Here is an 18,025-nt window from a genome sequence, read left to right on the forward strand (position 1 = left end):
GTGGAAATTGAACCTGTTCTGTAAAACAAACGGCACAGGCGATTACGACATGAAGTTATAGATCACTATCACACATTTTACGTTTCGATTGGAGTATGTTTACACGTTCTTATACTTTTTCGACTGTTGTCCTACAAAAATATAGTTCTCCAAGCCACACGGACGCAAAATACGTCTGCCTTGTCGGGCAGTCAACTTGCTACTGACGTTTCGAAAAGCCGATGAAATCCGAACCACGAAGCACGAAGCGCAAGCCGGCATCAACAAGCTTCAAACACCTTGGTCACAACTTGAAATACTGACTGCAAATAGCCAATTTGTTATTAACTTTTTAGGTCCTCAACCAATTTCCACAAGTGAACCCTCAAATGATTGGTCTTTTCAAGACGCGCAACTATGTGGAAGATATAAATGTAACCATTTCTTCCTTTTGAGAAAACACCTGTGTGGGGACGGGTTCGCCCAAAGGGCGAAAAGGTAAAGCAACCTTGATTTGCAATTTAGGAAAAATCGGTTAACCGAACCGGTAAAAGTACCGATTCAACGACCTTCGACATAAAACATCCGGGCGTCAAGGTCAAATTTTCCCGTTACGAATTCGCCTTTTCGCCCAAAAAACGAGCGGCGAAAATGTTGAGCTAGTGGTGGGTAATTAAAACCTGATGTTGTGCATAAATCCGCTCCGGGTCCCCATGGGACTTCTATAAATTTATTTTATTCATGCTTAATCTGAATCCGTTTAATCTTCAAAGAAATTTCTATTGAAACAGAGTTGTCAAATATTCAGCCCAAAGATTCAGTTGAATTAAGTTCATCGTGCAGTTTAATGGTGTCAAACCACTCTGAATAATCCACAAATCTCTTAATTTGAAACCCCTGTTTTATTACTTGGAGTTTACATTATGCAACGCTATTCACCACCATTTTGCGACATTTAACATAGAAGAGCTGCACAAAACAATATTGGTAGATCAAATCACTGGATTTTACTCAAAAAAGAAGAGAGTCTACAGCTTCGATAAAATGGCTTGCGGTGCAATGCTTCAAGGAGCTCGTTTCCAGCACGTTCCCAAGTAGCTATGAAAAGCCAACCGTTCCCAACGTTCCTTCCGATTTGATTATTTCACTCCCTCTTTTTGTTGATTATCACCCCAATCTTTCCAAATGTTGTGTTTATCTGAAATCATACAAAATCTTCTTATTTGATGTGAAAGATTCATCTTTATTTATGCTTGTAATAAAAAGATACAGTTTCCAACGACTTTTGTCACTTAACTCGGTATATTGCTCTAAATCACTAATACGTTAGATAAAAAAAAGACACATCACCATAAATGACGCTTTTCTACTACAAGAATGGCGAACGCATCGTGTAATAATACAAGTTTCTTACTCAATATTTGAAATGCACCAACTGTGTAAGATGCGCATGATGCACTACTGTCTTCATGGTTTTATTATAAATGTCTCAAAAAATGCCTCACACCAATCCAATCGCAGATTATTAATTACATTAAATTATTCTATTTGCTTACTATTCTTTACATTACAGCAACACATGTTCCAAAGATACCTTTTCTATATTTTAGTTTGCGAGATACCTACGCCGTCGTATTTTGCATCTCGTACATCTTTTTTCTATTCAATGCCATCGCTCTTTCTTGCATAAATGAGATCAAAAATCTACATCACAGCCCTCTTATCTCCAAAAAGCACAAAAAAGCAGATTAAAGTATTAAACCAACGAGAAATTGGTGCAATCTATGGTGCTCTGACAACGCTATTCGGTACAATTGCGGCTCTTAAAGCTCGTCCTCTATTCTTTTCGTGGGTTAAGATGTTAACATTACTTTCGAAAAACTTTGTTTGTTTATAACATCACTTCTGAAAAAAACGTTTTTACCAAATTAATTCACACGATCCTCATTATCTCATAAACTTTTACTTTATGTCCAAACATTTACCTAGAGGCAAATTATTAGATAATCATCGAAACGGATTGTTTGAAACGTAACCGTTATCCTCTAACTTTTCCATGTTCTTCCTTCATCATTTACTGTGCCGATGCAATTGTGTCGGGTGTTTTAAACATTTCCCCAATATGAGAACTTGCCCTATGCCGTAGGACCGGGCCCATGCTTTTCTGTGTACCGATAGTGAGATCAATCAAAGTTTTTTCATGCAGGAATCGTGTACGCTGCGTTATCTGTTTTCGATTGCAAAACAACGTAAACGAACTGAACAAAACTAAACATGATGGAAAACTGAGACTTTGTAAGACAAAATATGGTCACGACAAAGAAAAAACGAACAAAAATAAACAAAACAATAGAGCAAAAATCGGCAAAACAAAATAAAAATCTTTGGCCACCTAACACAGTGGGAATTTCTCTTCGCGAATATTTGGAATATTATTTCTTATGGATGGGCTTTCCCTTTGCTCGATGTAACGGCAATCCCTTCGATTGATGTCTCTCTTTCTGTTTGCTGTACCGTTCTCTTCCATATTACCTTCGTTTTAGCTATTGTCGTAAATAGTATCGTCATATAACTTATCCTAATGTGTAATGACAGCCTTTCTGAAGGCACGTCGTTTCCAGCCTGATGCAGTAGCACCGGATCGCCTTACCATACTACGTGTTGTGCCTTTAATGATACCATTGCTTTATCTCGTAAGCTCATTAGAGCAAAGATTATAGACAGAGAGCTCTATCCGTTGGCACTGATCTTTAAATGTACTCGAATCTATCGAATAACAATTTTCTCTTCGCGATATGTAACAACTTAGGTTATTCTGAAAATACGATCCTTTTCATGGCGCGACTTGTCATAACTCTGTACAAAAAGAAAACAAAAGACTGAAGAAAAAAATTAGGCTAACCACGTTGAAAACTCACAGACATTTCAAACGACGCTAGATATAAAACTATGCGGTCTGGCAGTTATTGTTTTCTATTTGCATAGAGGTTTTCCAAGCCACGTCGAGGCCTTAAAGGATTTGTTTGCTGATGTTTTTCGGTGAATCATCGAGACTCTTTCCAAACGACACCTTATTAAAATATTATATTTGAAATGTATATGATATGTTTGCTATTGAGAAACCGAGAAAACCAAATGAAATAATTATCTGGATGGGTCTTTTATCGTACTCTAGAACACCTTCTCCCTTCTCATTCTACTTAAGTAAGTGCAAAAACGTACAAAACTAAATGCTTCTTGGATTGAAATCTTCCCGCAATTATAACTCTTACGTAACATCCAATCATCATGCTGCCTTCATTTCACTATGAATTGATTGCATCCACTGCAAATGTTCACTTATTTAAAAGAAATCAATTGAATTGGATATAGAGATCAGCAACATAGTTTTATCGTTTTGGATACCCAAAAATTAACTCTCTAAAGCTGTTTTCTGAACACGTTTGTATAGTTTCAAAAGTTTTATTCGATAGTTTAACTGTGCTGTGTCTATTCATAAATCAGCTGAAGGGTGAATGGTAATCGTTGAGTTCAATGGCAATAAAAAAGGCTTGAAACACTGTCTTTAGTTAGGTTTTCAAAAGCCGATATAAAAAAGCAAGATCATAAATTTGCATAAATTTATGCAAAGGGCAATATAGAATTCGGATTGCCGGTACGTCGGGTGTATAATGTTAAGAAGTATATAAAGAGAGATCCTTTGCACTCTGACTACCCTCAATAGAGCCAGTAGAGCCTAAATAAAACATTTGAAAGGCTTCAAATTAAACATTACACGCTCTATTAACTGGTTGCTCGTGGAAATGAAGTAGCATAAATGTTATTGTTCGTTTGTCTAATACTGCTTAAGCTTACGATCGGTTAAGTAAGGGCTTATTTTAATTATTTTCTTTGTTTTAGGCATCATTTTACCACCACCATTTAAATTGTATTCCCTTTGAAGACGTAACGCTATGGTAAACGCAATAGATAATTAGCTGGTATCGTTTGTTATATAATACAATAAAACTGGGAAAAGCGATTATGCTATGAATTCGTTTACAAAAGAAGTGAAGGCAGCAGACAAGTCAAGTAAAATGTAATAATCAATTTAAAATCAATGTATGTTAAGTAGTTAAACCCCATGTGGAAGAAAGATTCTAATGTGACATATAGTTTTTGATATCTTTTGAAGATAAGAAATTGTGCTTACAATAATTATTGTATGGCATTCGTGTTGATCGAAGCATATCCAAAAGATACAATTTCTTGAAAGCATACCCTTCCTGGAGGACATATGTGAGGGATAATGAGGAAGAAAAAGCACGAAATCCCTGTGGTACAGCAAACATCCTTACACTATTTGGTTGATTACTCGTAGCACGTAGCGAGTTGAGACCAATATGAAATTTGCATCGACTTCCGAGAGCATTTAGCTAGCAATTTTGCAGCTGTCAAACTTTTCGACATGCTTTTGTTTCTATCACGATTGTCAAAACGTTTTTATTTTTTCCTCCGAGCCATGTTTACCTCCGTCCGGATAATTGGGTGTTACAGCTCATCACTTTTGCTATTTACTTTTATATTTCTTCTCGTTACTTCTACTATAATAGTACCCGGTAGTCGTTGGTGACGTTGGGTTGGAAAAATTACAGTTAAAAGTGTATTTGTTGATAAAATTAAACTTTCTGGCATCGCTGCTCCTCTTGTTTGATGATCGCAGGTCGTACGATGGAGTTGAGGGTACTAAAGTTGAGTTCCCATCAACGCTGGTGCTGTCCGTTGTTTTCTGTTTCGTCGTAACGGAAATGGCATTTAGTTATTGTTTTCTTCAGGCTGGTGGTTTCGATCCGGGATGGTTGGGCAAATGTAGGAAGCCGCCGGTCGTACTGCGAGCTTCCGGTTCGGGTCCACCCATCCTGTGTTCACCGGCCAGCAAAGTAGCCGCATCCGAGAGCGATCAGGGCAGCCGTCACAGCCATTTGCCACATGAATGGTTTTTCCAAGAACTAGAAGAGAGTTTGAGAAGGTAAGAAATAAACATAAATTAGAATAACATAAATTACATAGCACGGAAAAATATAAAGCGAAGTTTACACAAACAAAAAATACAAAAATATGAAAGCTAGAAGCATTACAATAACCAATCCAAATAAGCAATAAATATAATTTCGGTGTAATAAAATAAATCTTTTACTTTTTCTTGACGTTCTCAAATAAAATATTCCAGAGTGACTTTGACTCATTTCGATTCTAACATATAATTCTTAGCTTGGGAGATCGTACTTTCAATCCCTCGGGGTATCGAGGATGCATGAAAATGGGTCACGCCACGAAGGGGGTCATCGGTCGGAGAAAGGGGGTGTAAAGGATTCGCATAAAAAACACCGGCAACACACGCGCAACCAAACGAGTCCAGTCAAGACGATAGCGACAAACGTCGAGGTGACCGCAAGCTAAGTATTATCAGTAATTTAACCCCTTTTAAATAGGCTCCCTCTTGCAACCCGGTTGCAAATGCACCGGGTGGAGGGTTGTGGCGGTGGCTCGATAAACGGCACGAAAACATACTCCACCTAACCTATATATCGAATAGTAAACACACGCGACGGCGGCTGCTGTTTCGATGCAGATGATGATGGCGTCGATAATGGTGGCGACGATTTGTAGGCAATTACCAGACGTTCTTATCGTGTTGTTCGTCTTTCCCCGCGCACCACCAGCGTCCCCCCGGTTGGATATTGTTTTTCTTCTTTTTTTTTAATCTCTCACCCCACGCGCTAATGCACAATCGCAAGCGCGGCACGTGCATCCACACAGGACGTGATTTGATTGTGGTTTTGCGGTTGCAACGGCCCCGATTATGCGTGATGCACACTATCATTTCCACTCGCTCAAGTAGCGCCACGCTTTCACTGGGATTCTATTTGCCGAGAAGCGTTATCCAGAGGATCAGGGTGGGGTTGTTTTTTATGTACTCTTTTTTCTACTTTTGCAACGCTTCGTTTACGATAAGAGGGGGATCATCGGTGCAGTGAAATGTGGGTTACCGGTAGTGGGACACCGAAGGGAACGACATCTCTATTTGGATCGGATTGCATTACGTGGAAGAGGATTATGATTTTGTAAACCGATATGCGCCCAACGAAATCTAATTGTTGGAGCGATCCGAATCACGTCGTTTTGGCGTCATGTGAAACCTGCGCGTGTTCGATAATAAAATCACATATGTACGCTCCCCGTATATGAATTTTATTAACCCTGGCGTGTTGAACAACGAAAAGGAAAGCGAGAATATAACGGTCGTGTTTTGCAAGCTATAAGATTGTTGGAATTAAATATCAGAATTTATGAATATTATTTTCCATTTTTTCCTCTTTTCTTTTTTACTATTTTGATTTGTTTGCCAAGTTCTTTAACATGTTTGTGCTCATAGGAATGTTTTACGATAATTTAAATACTCTGAGGGGGTATTAAGCAGAAGTGCCAAGATTTATAAATTGTTTTTCTCGACATAAACTTATCTCGATGCTGCTAGCTTTCTCATCCCTCCCCTATCAAACCCTTCTCCACCAGGGCATTTTTGTTTGGGCAATGAAAATTCATGAACAACGCCCGAACGGCATTTGGAAACCATTATGTGAATTATCTCCAAACAAATAAACGGTAGACCTTCGATCCGTGCTGGGAAAACGTGTTCGGTTGGATGGAGGCGCATGGTTCTTTATGCTCACCGTGCGACAACTAGCGTGGGTCAATGAACGGTGGGCAGCCCGGGTTTGATTTTTGTTCAACACACCATACCAAGGTAACGGTCAACGGCTAGCCAAACCTTTTTATTAGACTCATCCACTTCAGTTTCCAGCGTTTTGACCGTGATGGTTTTGATTTGATTTGATTAAGATTCTCACCGTTTTCCCACCGTTAATCGCTCATCGGACGAGGGTAATTTGGAGCGATGTTTAAACCACAAATCCCGCTTACCGTCCCCCCCTTCTGGCACGTGTCGAAAGAAGTACACGTGCACGACTTCTAGTGATGAAGTGAAATGAAGAGAGAAACCGAGGGAATGAAGAATAAACACCACGCGCAAGCATTACGCAGCGCGAGATTCGGCCTGGGACTTGGCATCATGCGAGCAGTGGAATGGGTATCGATTAAATAAACAACACCGATTTTCGCTCCCCTGCTGCGAAGCTGGGTCAACCGTGGGTAGGGGTTCTGCCACCGCCACTCGCTGGTCGTGCGTAAGGCGCGCTACTTTGACGCTACTGTCCGATCTGATGAAGGTGCATTTTTTTGAGTTTTGATTTGTAAGTAAACACGGCACTCTTGCCATTCGGTTCCCGCATCACCTTATGACACCGACCGCTTTGCTCAAAGTGTGATTGAACGTTGACGCGACTGCAATCGTAGTGTGATGTCTCTTTTGCTGCTCCCGTTTCGGTGGTTCATTTTTCCCCACCCGCAGCGACCTTTGTGACAATAATGCTCCACATTTCCACGATGTGCCCCATGTGTGCCGTGGGGAGAAAATAAATCCCCTCGAGTGGACCGCGCGCCCGTTCCGCAAAATAGAGGCCATCAATTGTTTATTTACGAAGAATAAACAACGCAACATTCAAAAAAAAAAAAATCTCCCTAGACCCGAGATGAAGTCACATGCGAAGGAAGAATGGTAAAGAACCCGAAAGAACGACAGCATCCAAACCGAAACGACACATGAACCCGGTAGCACAACAGGCCCGCGCATAATACATCAATGGAGCAACATCGATCATAACGCAGCACGGCGTCGGGAAGAAGGAAGGAACGGTTCCATTGCGTGACGGTGATGACGTGGCGCGGCGGGGTTTAAAACACAAACAAAGCGTCTTCGCCTCAGCTCGCGGGCTGGGTGGTTTGTTTACGGGAGGGAAGGGGGCAAAAAAGGGGGAATAAAAATGCCGGGGGGGCAAGTGGAGGCTGCCAGCTTGGCTAATTATAAACGAACCGATCGTCGATCGTCGATCGGCGGTCGGGGACACGTTAAGTAATTGTTGGTGCGTCTCTTTGCGTCTTCTCTGGTCAGCGATAGTGCTATGCTCCGGTTCCGATGCTGTCCGTGGGGCATGCAGCATAATAGCGTAATGAGTCCAGAGCCAAGAGTGGGGACCAAATGGTCCACTTGTCGGGGCTAGTTCAAGACGCTGGTCTTCTGTATGCTTGTGGGTGCAACTGAAACTGGATCTTTTACGAACCGCCCCCTGCTGCGGTTGATCTCTTTTCAACCAAATTTTGATTTGCAGCAACCAACTGGTGTTCATCACAATTATTTGATTGATTTATATGACAAATACTGAACATAAAAATCAACACAAAACAGGCTCTTGAAAAAATTAGCATAAGTTTCACTTATTTTAGTTCAATGTTCATTTCACTATCAAAACATAACCTTAACACGTTCACTGCCAAGCGTTTTCAGCACACTTTTTTAGTACAATCGTTTACAATAAAATTTGTTTATAACTTTTGCTAAACCGACGGATTTTGAAGGCTAAAGAAAATCTTAGCCTCCCAAAGAATTGCTATTAAATATTATTATACTTTTTAAAATACATTTTCATTTACTTATGCGACAAAAACTTTTTAGAACAAATGACAGCTGGCTATCAAAAATAATAGCCATGGCGTGTTAATGTTTGGTTCATTCAAAAATACATTTTATCTCTTTGGCGATGTTGGTAAGCAGTATCATAAAATAAAAGTTTCTATTTTGAATTTTAAAACTTTATCAACTCGTTTGGTACCACGTCATTCATTTATGGGTAAAGCATTTATTCGTTTTAAACGTAGCTTGTTTATGCGCTCTTACTTTTTTTGTATGTAAGATATGATTAGTGTTCAGTTATTCAACGAATGGTAAGTATTTTACCATTAGAGAATGTCATGTACCACCAATATGCGATCACTTACCCGGCTCGTCTTTTTCGGCTTCGGCGTGCGGGATCGGCGCTTACGCTGCGGCGGTATCTTGCCCGGGAACTCCTGCAGCTGCTCGCGACGGGCCATGGCCATGTCCAAATGGGGCGGCACGCCGGCCGCGTACACGGTCACGCCGGACGAGGTCGGGCTGGCCGCACTAGAGGACGACGGAGTGAGCGAACCAGCCGGGCTGGACTCCGACTCGTCCAGCCCGTAGCAGTACGGGCTGCAGCCGGAAGACGAGGTGGCCTGCGACGTCGAGCCGTCCGATTCGCTCGAGTCCCCATCGTCCTGCCACTGGAACAGTACTGGCTGCGCCTGGCTCTGCACGCTGTGGGAAGGAAAATGCGAATAGAGTGCGCACGTTAAAGTTGGTTTGGAGTCGGAGAAGCAAATGTTCTGACTGAGGACACAGGTGTTACACAGGATGACACTTACTAGTACGGAGTGCCGGACGAGCAGGAGGGAGTGTCGAGGGAGCTGCTGATGCCGCTGCTGCTGGAATGGCTGTTGGCCGACAGCGGGGTCGGCTGGGTGGGGGCCGGCCGCGGGCACTGCTGGGCCAGGGCGGACGGGTGGAAGAACAGGCGACTCCCGTTCGTAAATCCCAGGGCCGGGGCGCTGGCGGGCGTGCGCGGAAAGAACGCGGTCTGGGGCGGAGCGCAGAAGCCTCCGGTGGCCGACGGGCTGCAAGAGGCGCTCGGGGGCGACTGGGAGAGCGGTGTCGGCGGACTCTCTGTGGAAAATGGAATCCAATAAAACACCAACGTTTAGAACCAAAGTCTTTTACGAGCTTACGGATACAAATAATTACAGGTAAAGACTTTTTAACGAAATGTAATAACACTGTACTAAAACTATACTAAAACTGTCATACATTCTAAGCATTGATTATAGTAACTTCAATCGGTTTACTTTAAAACGTTTCGATCCTTCAACAAACCATTCCACAGCCCAGGCATACAGCATATTAGCAAACGTTCTGCTCTCCTTTCGTACCGTTGTCACTTTTCCTCAAACACGGAAGGACGCTAAAGCTGCTCCAGTAACAAAAGTCTTTGTTGCTGTTCTGAAGCCCACCGCTTTGCCAAATGGAAGCCCAACATGGGCACTTTGCTAAGGATATCGCGTCGAATCGGCACCCTTTCCTAGGTTCAATTAAAATGCTCGTCCGGTGACTCAACGCGCAACGGCGGAAGCAACGATAAGTGTGACGTAGTAGCACATAAGGAACCGTTAGCCAGCCACCGATTGACCATTACGGTGCACGTTGCGAAGGTTTGAATATGAAAAAAGAAACAACAAATTCCGCCCAGTCATTGTAAAAGGCTCGGTTGGGAGGAAAAAATAAAACTGCTCCGATAAGGAGTATATATTGGAAAAGAAAAAGGCTGTTTGTCAAGGTGGTAAAAGAGTTATAAAAAAACACGTCTACAAAACATGATTTTGTGTATTGTAGTTTAATACATAAATATACAAAGAGGACTGTAATGCATTATTTTAATGTATCGGTTTATATTTTATAAATCGTATCATTTCAGCGCTATTGCTTTCTTTATTGCATCACATTCTTAAAAACATGTTTTATGCTACTATCATTTTGTTTTGTTCCTATCTGATTGTTATCTTTTCTATGTTTAGTTTGTTAAAGTTATACAATGTTTTATAACTTTGTATTGCTAAGAAAATAGGTTATTGAACTTTTGACAACATTATTGATGCTATTTACTGTTGCATATTTACAAATATTGGCATTCAACCATTATTTTAATTTTTAAACCTAAATTTTTGTTATGTAATTTAAATAATTAAACATCTTATTGCTGTTGTGCTTTCAATGTCTTTCAAATTCCATTCAACTCCCAAGGACTTATCAATTAGCAAAGGGAGCTAAACCCAATTTCACTTTCATTCTCACGGGTTCCACATCCTGTCGGCCTCGGCTTTGTCATCCCTTGATGGACCCAAAGATTGGCGAAAAATTTTACTCAATGAGTTCCGAGCGGAATATCGATCAAGGAGTGGCGGTATTCAACAAGAAACATTCCTCTATACGGCGCAGAGATAATTAAAATTCTCACGTGGCCACCTTGTTGCGATGCGGCGAAAAGAAATATGCACACAAACGTCATCGACTTCGAGGCGATCGGCCAGAGGCAGTGAATGTATTCAGCCGAGCCGACAACTCTCGTTATCTGGTTATATTAAATAAAAACACTGACGATAAATAAGGCAAAACATCTTTCGCCTTCCGTTGCGCCGTCCAATGTTGTCGGTCAAAGTATGTACACAAACATACGCTCGAACTACAAATAAGGCAGTGTGACATCATGATTGACCGTTGATTGACTAATCGGTTCGCCAATGTGCGATGTTTGCGTTCAGCCGTGTGTCTTGCGTCTCGAGTCATATTCCAAAGATGAAGTTTACATCGTTCCCTCCCTCCCTCCCTCCCTACTCTCATTACCTTCCAACACACACCGAGCTAATGGGAGCATTGTTTTGACTCGCGGTTTTACTCCCCGGTGCCATACTGTCTGCCGCGGATCGCGCGTTTCCTTGTTTACTCGCGGAATGTCTCGCTACCGGTGTCTCGTTTCTTGTTGCTGTTCGCTTCCCTCCCCGCTCGAGCATGCCTCCTACCTCCCACCCCCTTCCCATTAGAGGTGCTTGACGCCGTTTTTGTAACACTTTGTGTTCGCGCGGCTTGCTCTTTTTCCCAGGGGGTGGTTTGTTTTATCACTCACACGATCGTAGATGAGTGGGTGTTGGATGGCCACCGTTTCTTATCTGCGATCGAACCGTTTCGATGATTTGTAAGGTGCCTAAAACCGCAAGCCTTTCCCATGTAAACTACCCAAACAGTGAACATCGTGTCTCATTTGTTAACAGAGTAGCGATAGCGATCGAGAAATGCTAAATAGCCTCTCCCAAACGTGTGCCACCATTTGTACTTTTATTTTTGGGGTGAGAAAAACGTGAAGCATTTCACAGTGTTAAGCAATCCGGAACGAATGATGAGTTAATTTAACAGTGCATTTTTGGTGCCTCATTATTTATGCCCTGCTGCACAAACCATAAAAACCGAACCCGATTCCGGAATTGGTTTGGTCAAGTTGCAGTTAGTGTTTCAATTTGTAAGAGATTTATCGTAACACATCTCTTTCTTACTATACTTTTTAAAGAAACCAAAGGTCGTTCCTTTATTTAAACATTTTCATTTGCTGAAAATGGACATAAACACATTTAAAATCGCTCTTGAAAAACTTCTTTAACTTCATGTTCATGTTCAACACAAGAGAAACCTTTTCGCTCTCCTGCCGACCACAAAGCTTTCTGACCCTCGACCCCATCACCGCCAATGTCCCTGAAAGCCCACAGATATGCCACCGAAAGCCGCCATTGCAGCCAGGACAGGATGAATTGATTTATCGTTACGATTAACCAAATCCTACCAGGATGCCGGATTGGCCTCCGTTGAAGAATGAAAGAGGAAAGTAAAAAAAAAACGATCCATTTATTACACGATCCACTACTCTGCGGACGGATTATGGCCCGTATATTAAACGAAGCTGCTTCCATCCCCTTATGACGTCCCGGGCTTTACCGTGACGGAAGCACCATTTCCATTTCCTCCAGCAGATATGGACAAAAAGGTGAGGGAGTAAAAACCCTTTGGAAAGGAGAGAAAAAAAGAACCGAATCCGGGCCAACGCAGGTCAGCAGCAGCCGAGAGTAAATCGAAACCCACGGCGGCAGATATGTTTCACCTCATTTGAATATGAAAAACGATAACCCGCGGTCGGCTCGGTCGGCTCCCGGAGGGCTTCGCGTTCTGCGTGGTTGCTGCCTTTTTCCAGTGTGCTGCATTCGGTAGCATCGGGGGTGTGGGGCGGACGGTGGGCGAACTTGTTCTGAGGGCCCCGTGTCAATGCACTATCCCGGAACGGGACGGTGGCCACAAACAGCACCGTTGCGCCGGCAAGAATACACGCCCGAGGGGAGTGACAATCTGGCCGCCTCGGTTGCGTTAACGCCCGGGCGAAGAAAACCAGTTCCACCGCGTGGCCTACTTATCTTGCGCGACGCCTTCACACGAATAAGGAACCGTCGAAACGGCACACACGGAAAGGGCCTGAGGAAGGGAAATGATATGTAAGAAGGAGATGTAAGAAACAAGAAGCTTCTTACTGCACCACGGAGAGGAAGGGGAGAGCAAACCCGTTTCGATAACACCGAGATCAATTTAGAAACCTTTAGGTAGGACCGCAGTAGGAAAAAGTGCATTTTGTAAGACTTTTTCAAAACGTTTTTGGATTATTACATCGATGTATGCTCCGGTCAATGAAGCAATCTTTTTTAAATAGAAAAATACAAATTTTATTTGGATGTAAATATTGTTTGAATGTTGAGGGTAGTTTACCTCAAGATTGTCATTCATTTTTAAAATCTAACCCAAATGACCATCAATTTTAATTTATAAATCTGATACGTAAAAGCCAACCGGCCAACCGAACAATGTGTTTCTAGAAAAGCGCGCCAAAAGTCAAAACCGAAAGACGAACGTAAGATAACAAAACAGAAAAGTCGATGCACTCTCCTACCAACAACACTGCCCTTAACGAACCGGAGGAAAAAAAAAAGTAAAACACATGCAAACACAACGAACCCGTGATCGCGTGATCCCAAGATAAACCAAGAACGGGCAAGCACAGAAGAAAAATCTGAACAAGACGAAACGAGTCGGTGCATGTTCGGTGCGCGATAGCAATAAAATGGAAATGCAATAAAAAGGCACGAAATTTAAGCAAACCCGGTTGAGATGTGGTCAAGAGCAACGGAAAATAATTATATTAAAGTAATAAAACTAATTATTGCAGGCAAATTTGAAGGAAGCTATAAATTTATAACATTCTCAAAAAGATGCAATAAACGAACAAACAAACTCAACACTTTCGTAAAACGTCGAAAAGAACCGGATCCAATGGAAGAGATCTCCATGGAAAACACATGCAGCACCCGATGCAACCAGTTGAGATCCGGGCAAAGGATGGTGGATTATCTTGGCTAGAACCTCTCCACCGTAGGGCCAAATGGAGGCCACGTACTCCAGGGTGTGGTGGCCGGAGTGAAAGGTAAAAATTAAGCGTTGTTAAGAGAAAAAAATAGAAGTACAGAACCGGCCGCAGAAGGTGTCCCTTGGCCGGGTTTGCTGGTTCGAAGATCCACCTAGAATCGTGGGCATAAACACACAAAAACGTGACGGTGGCACATGGGAGTGTGTGGGGAGGTGGTTGGGGAAAGAAAGGAGAACAGCACACAACAAACAAGCGAAGGGTTCAGAGACGCGAAAGGGAGCAAAGTGATCGTCTTTCGTGTGATCGAATGACAGGCCCAACTTGGACACTCGCCTCGTAGGAACGAACGCCCGAGCGCCGTAAAACGGATTGAATAAGGGCGTACCGAGCACCAATGGAGGGTAGGGCACGAAGGCTGCAGCTAAAAGGGGAAAGAAAAATAAAAAGAAGGCAGCAGCATTAAAGAACGATCACATCCATAAAATGATGGCGTGGAGGACCAGAGAAAAATGAACGAAATGGGAAGAACGTAAAGGCAGAAAAGTAAAAATCAAGCAGGAGTAGAGAAAGAGATCGAACAGCCAAGCGGAGAAGCGAGCCACAGAACGAAGCTGATTGTAAACAAAACAGAAATCCACTCCTTCCCCGCTTACCTGCCCCTTTCGGTCAGTCCCTTCCCGCGTCATTTTCCTCTTACAAAGTGCATCCCGGGGTTGGCCACTGCATCGGGCACAAGTTGCACCGCACTCGTTTGACCATCACGCGGGAGATGGGCCGCTTACGGACTTGGCCGTGATTACACACACACACAGACACACATACAAACACACGCACAACCATGTCCAGAGAGAGAAGCGTGAATAATAAATAAATAAAAGCGATAAATAAATAAAAAAGGCACCCGGAGTGGACGCCAATCTTATGACCGGGAGGGGTGCAGAGGAAACGAAGAAGGAATGGTAGTACGCAGGGTTGCCATTGGGAGCCCTGGTACGATAAGACGAGGGACACCGCAGCCCCGAGGGGTTGAAGGATGCAAAAGAGAGAAGCTGATTGTGTCGCGCAGGGTTGACCTGTGCGTCGATCAGGACGAAGGGAAGCAGTATTAAAATGGGCCTGTGTGTGTGTGTAAGGGTGGTGAGAGGAACAGGTGGAGGAGACGAGGGCGGTTAATATGATCAAGACGCTGTGTGTGCACTTGCGTACGATGTAGAGCGAAGGGAAGCTGCACGAAGCGCGAAGGAGAACGCGACGGACGGGTAGACGAATGAACGGAACAAAACAAAAACGTAAAAACGCTAGCGTAAAACGTGGCCGACTGTGGACCAAGGGGAACCGGAGGACGAGGATGGATGTGGTGGTAGATGGAAAAGAAAGTACGATCGTAGTAGGTAAGAGGAAAAGTAAACCCACGGGGAGAAGAAACACAACGAACCGTATGTTCTTTCTGGCACAACTGGAAAGATCACGCTCGTCCGGATGGGTAGGGGTTGGAAATGGCCGTCATGTTGAGCAGGTGGTGCATACGGAACCAACCTCGGTCACGGGTGTTCATGGGAGCACGGGATGGGAGAGGTGAAAACGATGGATGAAAACAGAACGAGGACCAAAACAATCAAGCCTTCAGCGTTGGGTTGCGCAGCGAACGGGCGAGAAAATGGTAGACGACAAGAACGACGCTAAGAACAGACCACGAAGAAATCAGAAATAAAAGAAGGAAAAGACTTGGCGAACGAACAAAACGACAAAGCTAAGTAAAAGAACTAGTAAATGACCCGAGTAGAAGATAGCGTCGTAGCTGAAAGTGTAAGGCTACACGAACAGGGATGTACAGTTCGGAAAAGATTACAGCGTTTATTATCTCGATTTTCCGAAATCTTTGAAGTTTTATAAGATCTTCTTCAAAACGTGTTCATTATTAAGATTTAACTGTTTTTTTCTTCAATATTTTGATAAATTTTATCTTATTATTTTGTGACAAATATGAATTAATTATGTTTGTTTTACTTATAATATTGAACAAATTGTTTTGAAGGCTATTAGAAAATAAGGGTTAAAAAAGTAGTTGAGTTGGGGGAAACAAGTCATCGAAATTGTTAAAAATTTTATTCATAATCGAATATAGGTCTAGCTTCATTCAATAGACCCAACTGACAGTACGAAAAGCCATACTTTAAAAACCTATTAAATATGTTTGTAGTTAAATCAAATATAAGTTATCGTACAGAAAACTATTTAAATATAAATCTATGCTTGAGTAACACATTTTAGCAGGAAATCTCCCAAGCATCACACACATACAATCCCGGTATGGTACATCACTGTCCGCGACCAAGATGCGCACATGGAAAGGCGCGAAAGGATAGAAAAACGCGCGCGATCGCGTCGTCGATCGGATTATGGATGCACAACAGCGTCCAAACTCGTTTACAGACCAGCGGAATCGAGTTCGGATTAGGCCGTGGGGGAGAGACAGGCAGTGTTTGTTTACTGGCATGCATCACTGCACATGTTTGTGTTTACATACGTGAAGTAACGGCACATCGGGAAGGTCCCAGTCGATCGCAGCGGGAAAACGCCGTATCCTCGCGCAGGCGCGCTAAAGCCATCGCTTACAATGTCACTTTGTGTCGCGCTTTTTCGATTTGGAAGTGAAAAAGGCGCACAAAGGGAAGATCGTTCCAGCGAGGGAAGGAACAACACCACAGTGAAAATGGTGTTTAAACGGTTTGCTTCGACTCCATGAGCTTCCTTCGACGATGATCCCTTTTAAATACTCCCCATCCATCCCACCCCGCCCACAGTGCTCGTCTCACGGTCTCCCAACTGGCGTTCGTTGATCTCACCCCAGCTCTTCTACCGTTTCGTTCTACCATTTGTTTGTCGCTGGGGTCGTTGAAACGCGACTGTCCGAGGCCCAGGTGTTCTACCCGCTTCGTTCTGCGCAGAGCGACGACGCAGACATACGAGATCATTTGTTTTGCCACGCAACGATCGCGATCGCGAGACCCAAGCAACCGCAGATTTGAACGATCGAGCAGACGACGAGCCCGCAACCATCGGGCCACGGGCTGGCGTGTTCGTCCGTTGTTTTGCTGTCGTTCGCTTCTTCCCTCTCTCCCGGTTGATAGCAAGAGGAAGCCAGAAACCGGGGCCAGGAGAGGAAAGGCTCGCGTCAGTCAAGAATCGTCTTGAGTTGTTACTTTCTTTTCTCGTTCGCTCGCTACCGTTCCCCTTTCGATCGCGATCGGTTTATTGCAGCCTCCCAAATGGATTTATTGTTCTATACCTACTACCTCATCCCCCGACCCCTTGGGGGGGCAAAGCCGTTCTAAACCTTAGTCACGCTAATCAGTCTAGGTTGTAGCTGCCGGACTTACACGAACCACCTCCCTTGGGATGAGGTGGTTTGGTTACCCTCAAGCGTTGGTAATCGGTTGCGTTTTGGTTACTCAATCCTTGTATCCCCAACTTACATCGCATCGCAATCAACAATCGATGTGTGTGTGTGTGAGTGCGTAAACGCGAACGAAGAAAGGAAATTTAAATCCCCCATTCGAGACGAGAGAAAACCTCAAACACCACATCGAACTACCGTTCGGCTGGGGGGAAAGTCATCGACCCGAGGCTGCCGGGTAAGAAGAGAACGATGTGGAAGAACAGAACCGCCCGAACCGGCCCCGATTGTTACATCGTTACGTCTTGGGCAACCTCGAGCTGGCTACTGTCCACGGAACCGCAAGGTAATCTCTTTCCTCCTCCCACAGAGATCGAGACACGGGAGCAGAGAAGCTGCAAATATTAATCCTGCAGCGTGGTGCATCGTCACGTTTTCCGCGACCCCGTGCGAAACATGCCCGTAATGGCGCAGTCGAGGGCAATCAGAAGCGCTGGTTCTTATGCTAGCCATCTGTTCCCTAGCCGGACACGGTTTGCTGGCGCGCCCGGTCGTAGCGTTGTTTAGGAAGCTTCCGAATTGCGCCCGAAACGCGGATACGTTGGTAATGGGAGATGATTGCGTATTC

The 18,025-nt window shown here is 43.6% G+C and overlaps 1 protein-coding gene across 1 annotated transcript in view; it reads right to left on the reverse strand.

Annotated features, from left to right (window-relative positions):
* Nucleotides 1–4,883: 4,883 nt before the first annotated feature.
* LOC131271931 (splicing factor 3A subunit 2) overlaps nt 4,884–18,025 on the reverse strand; it is a 56,277-nt gene continuing 43,135 nt past the window's right edge. Inside the window, exons 2-4 of the mRNA XM_058273521.1 lie at nt 9,361–9,658; nt 8,914–9,253; nt 4,884–4,967 (exon numbers count right to left, since the gene is read on the reverse strand). Coding sequence (XP_058129504.1) covers nt 4,884–4,967; nt 8,914–9,253; nt 9,361–9,658 — 722 coding nt within the window. The remainder of the gene's footprint in view (nt 4,968–8,913; nt 9,254–9,360; nt 9,659–18,025) is intronic.

This window comes from Anopheles coustani, chromosome 3 (assembly GCF_943734705.1).
Source record: "Anopheles coustani chromosome 3, idAnoCousDA_361_x.2, whole genome shotgun sequence".
Lineage (NCBI taxonomy): Eukaryota > Metazoa > Arthropoda > Insecta > Diptera > Culicidae > Anopheles > Anopheles coustani.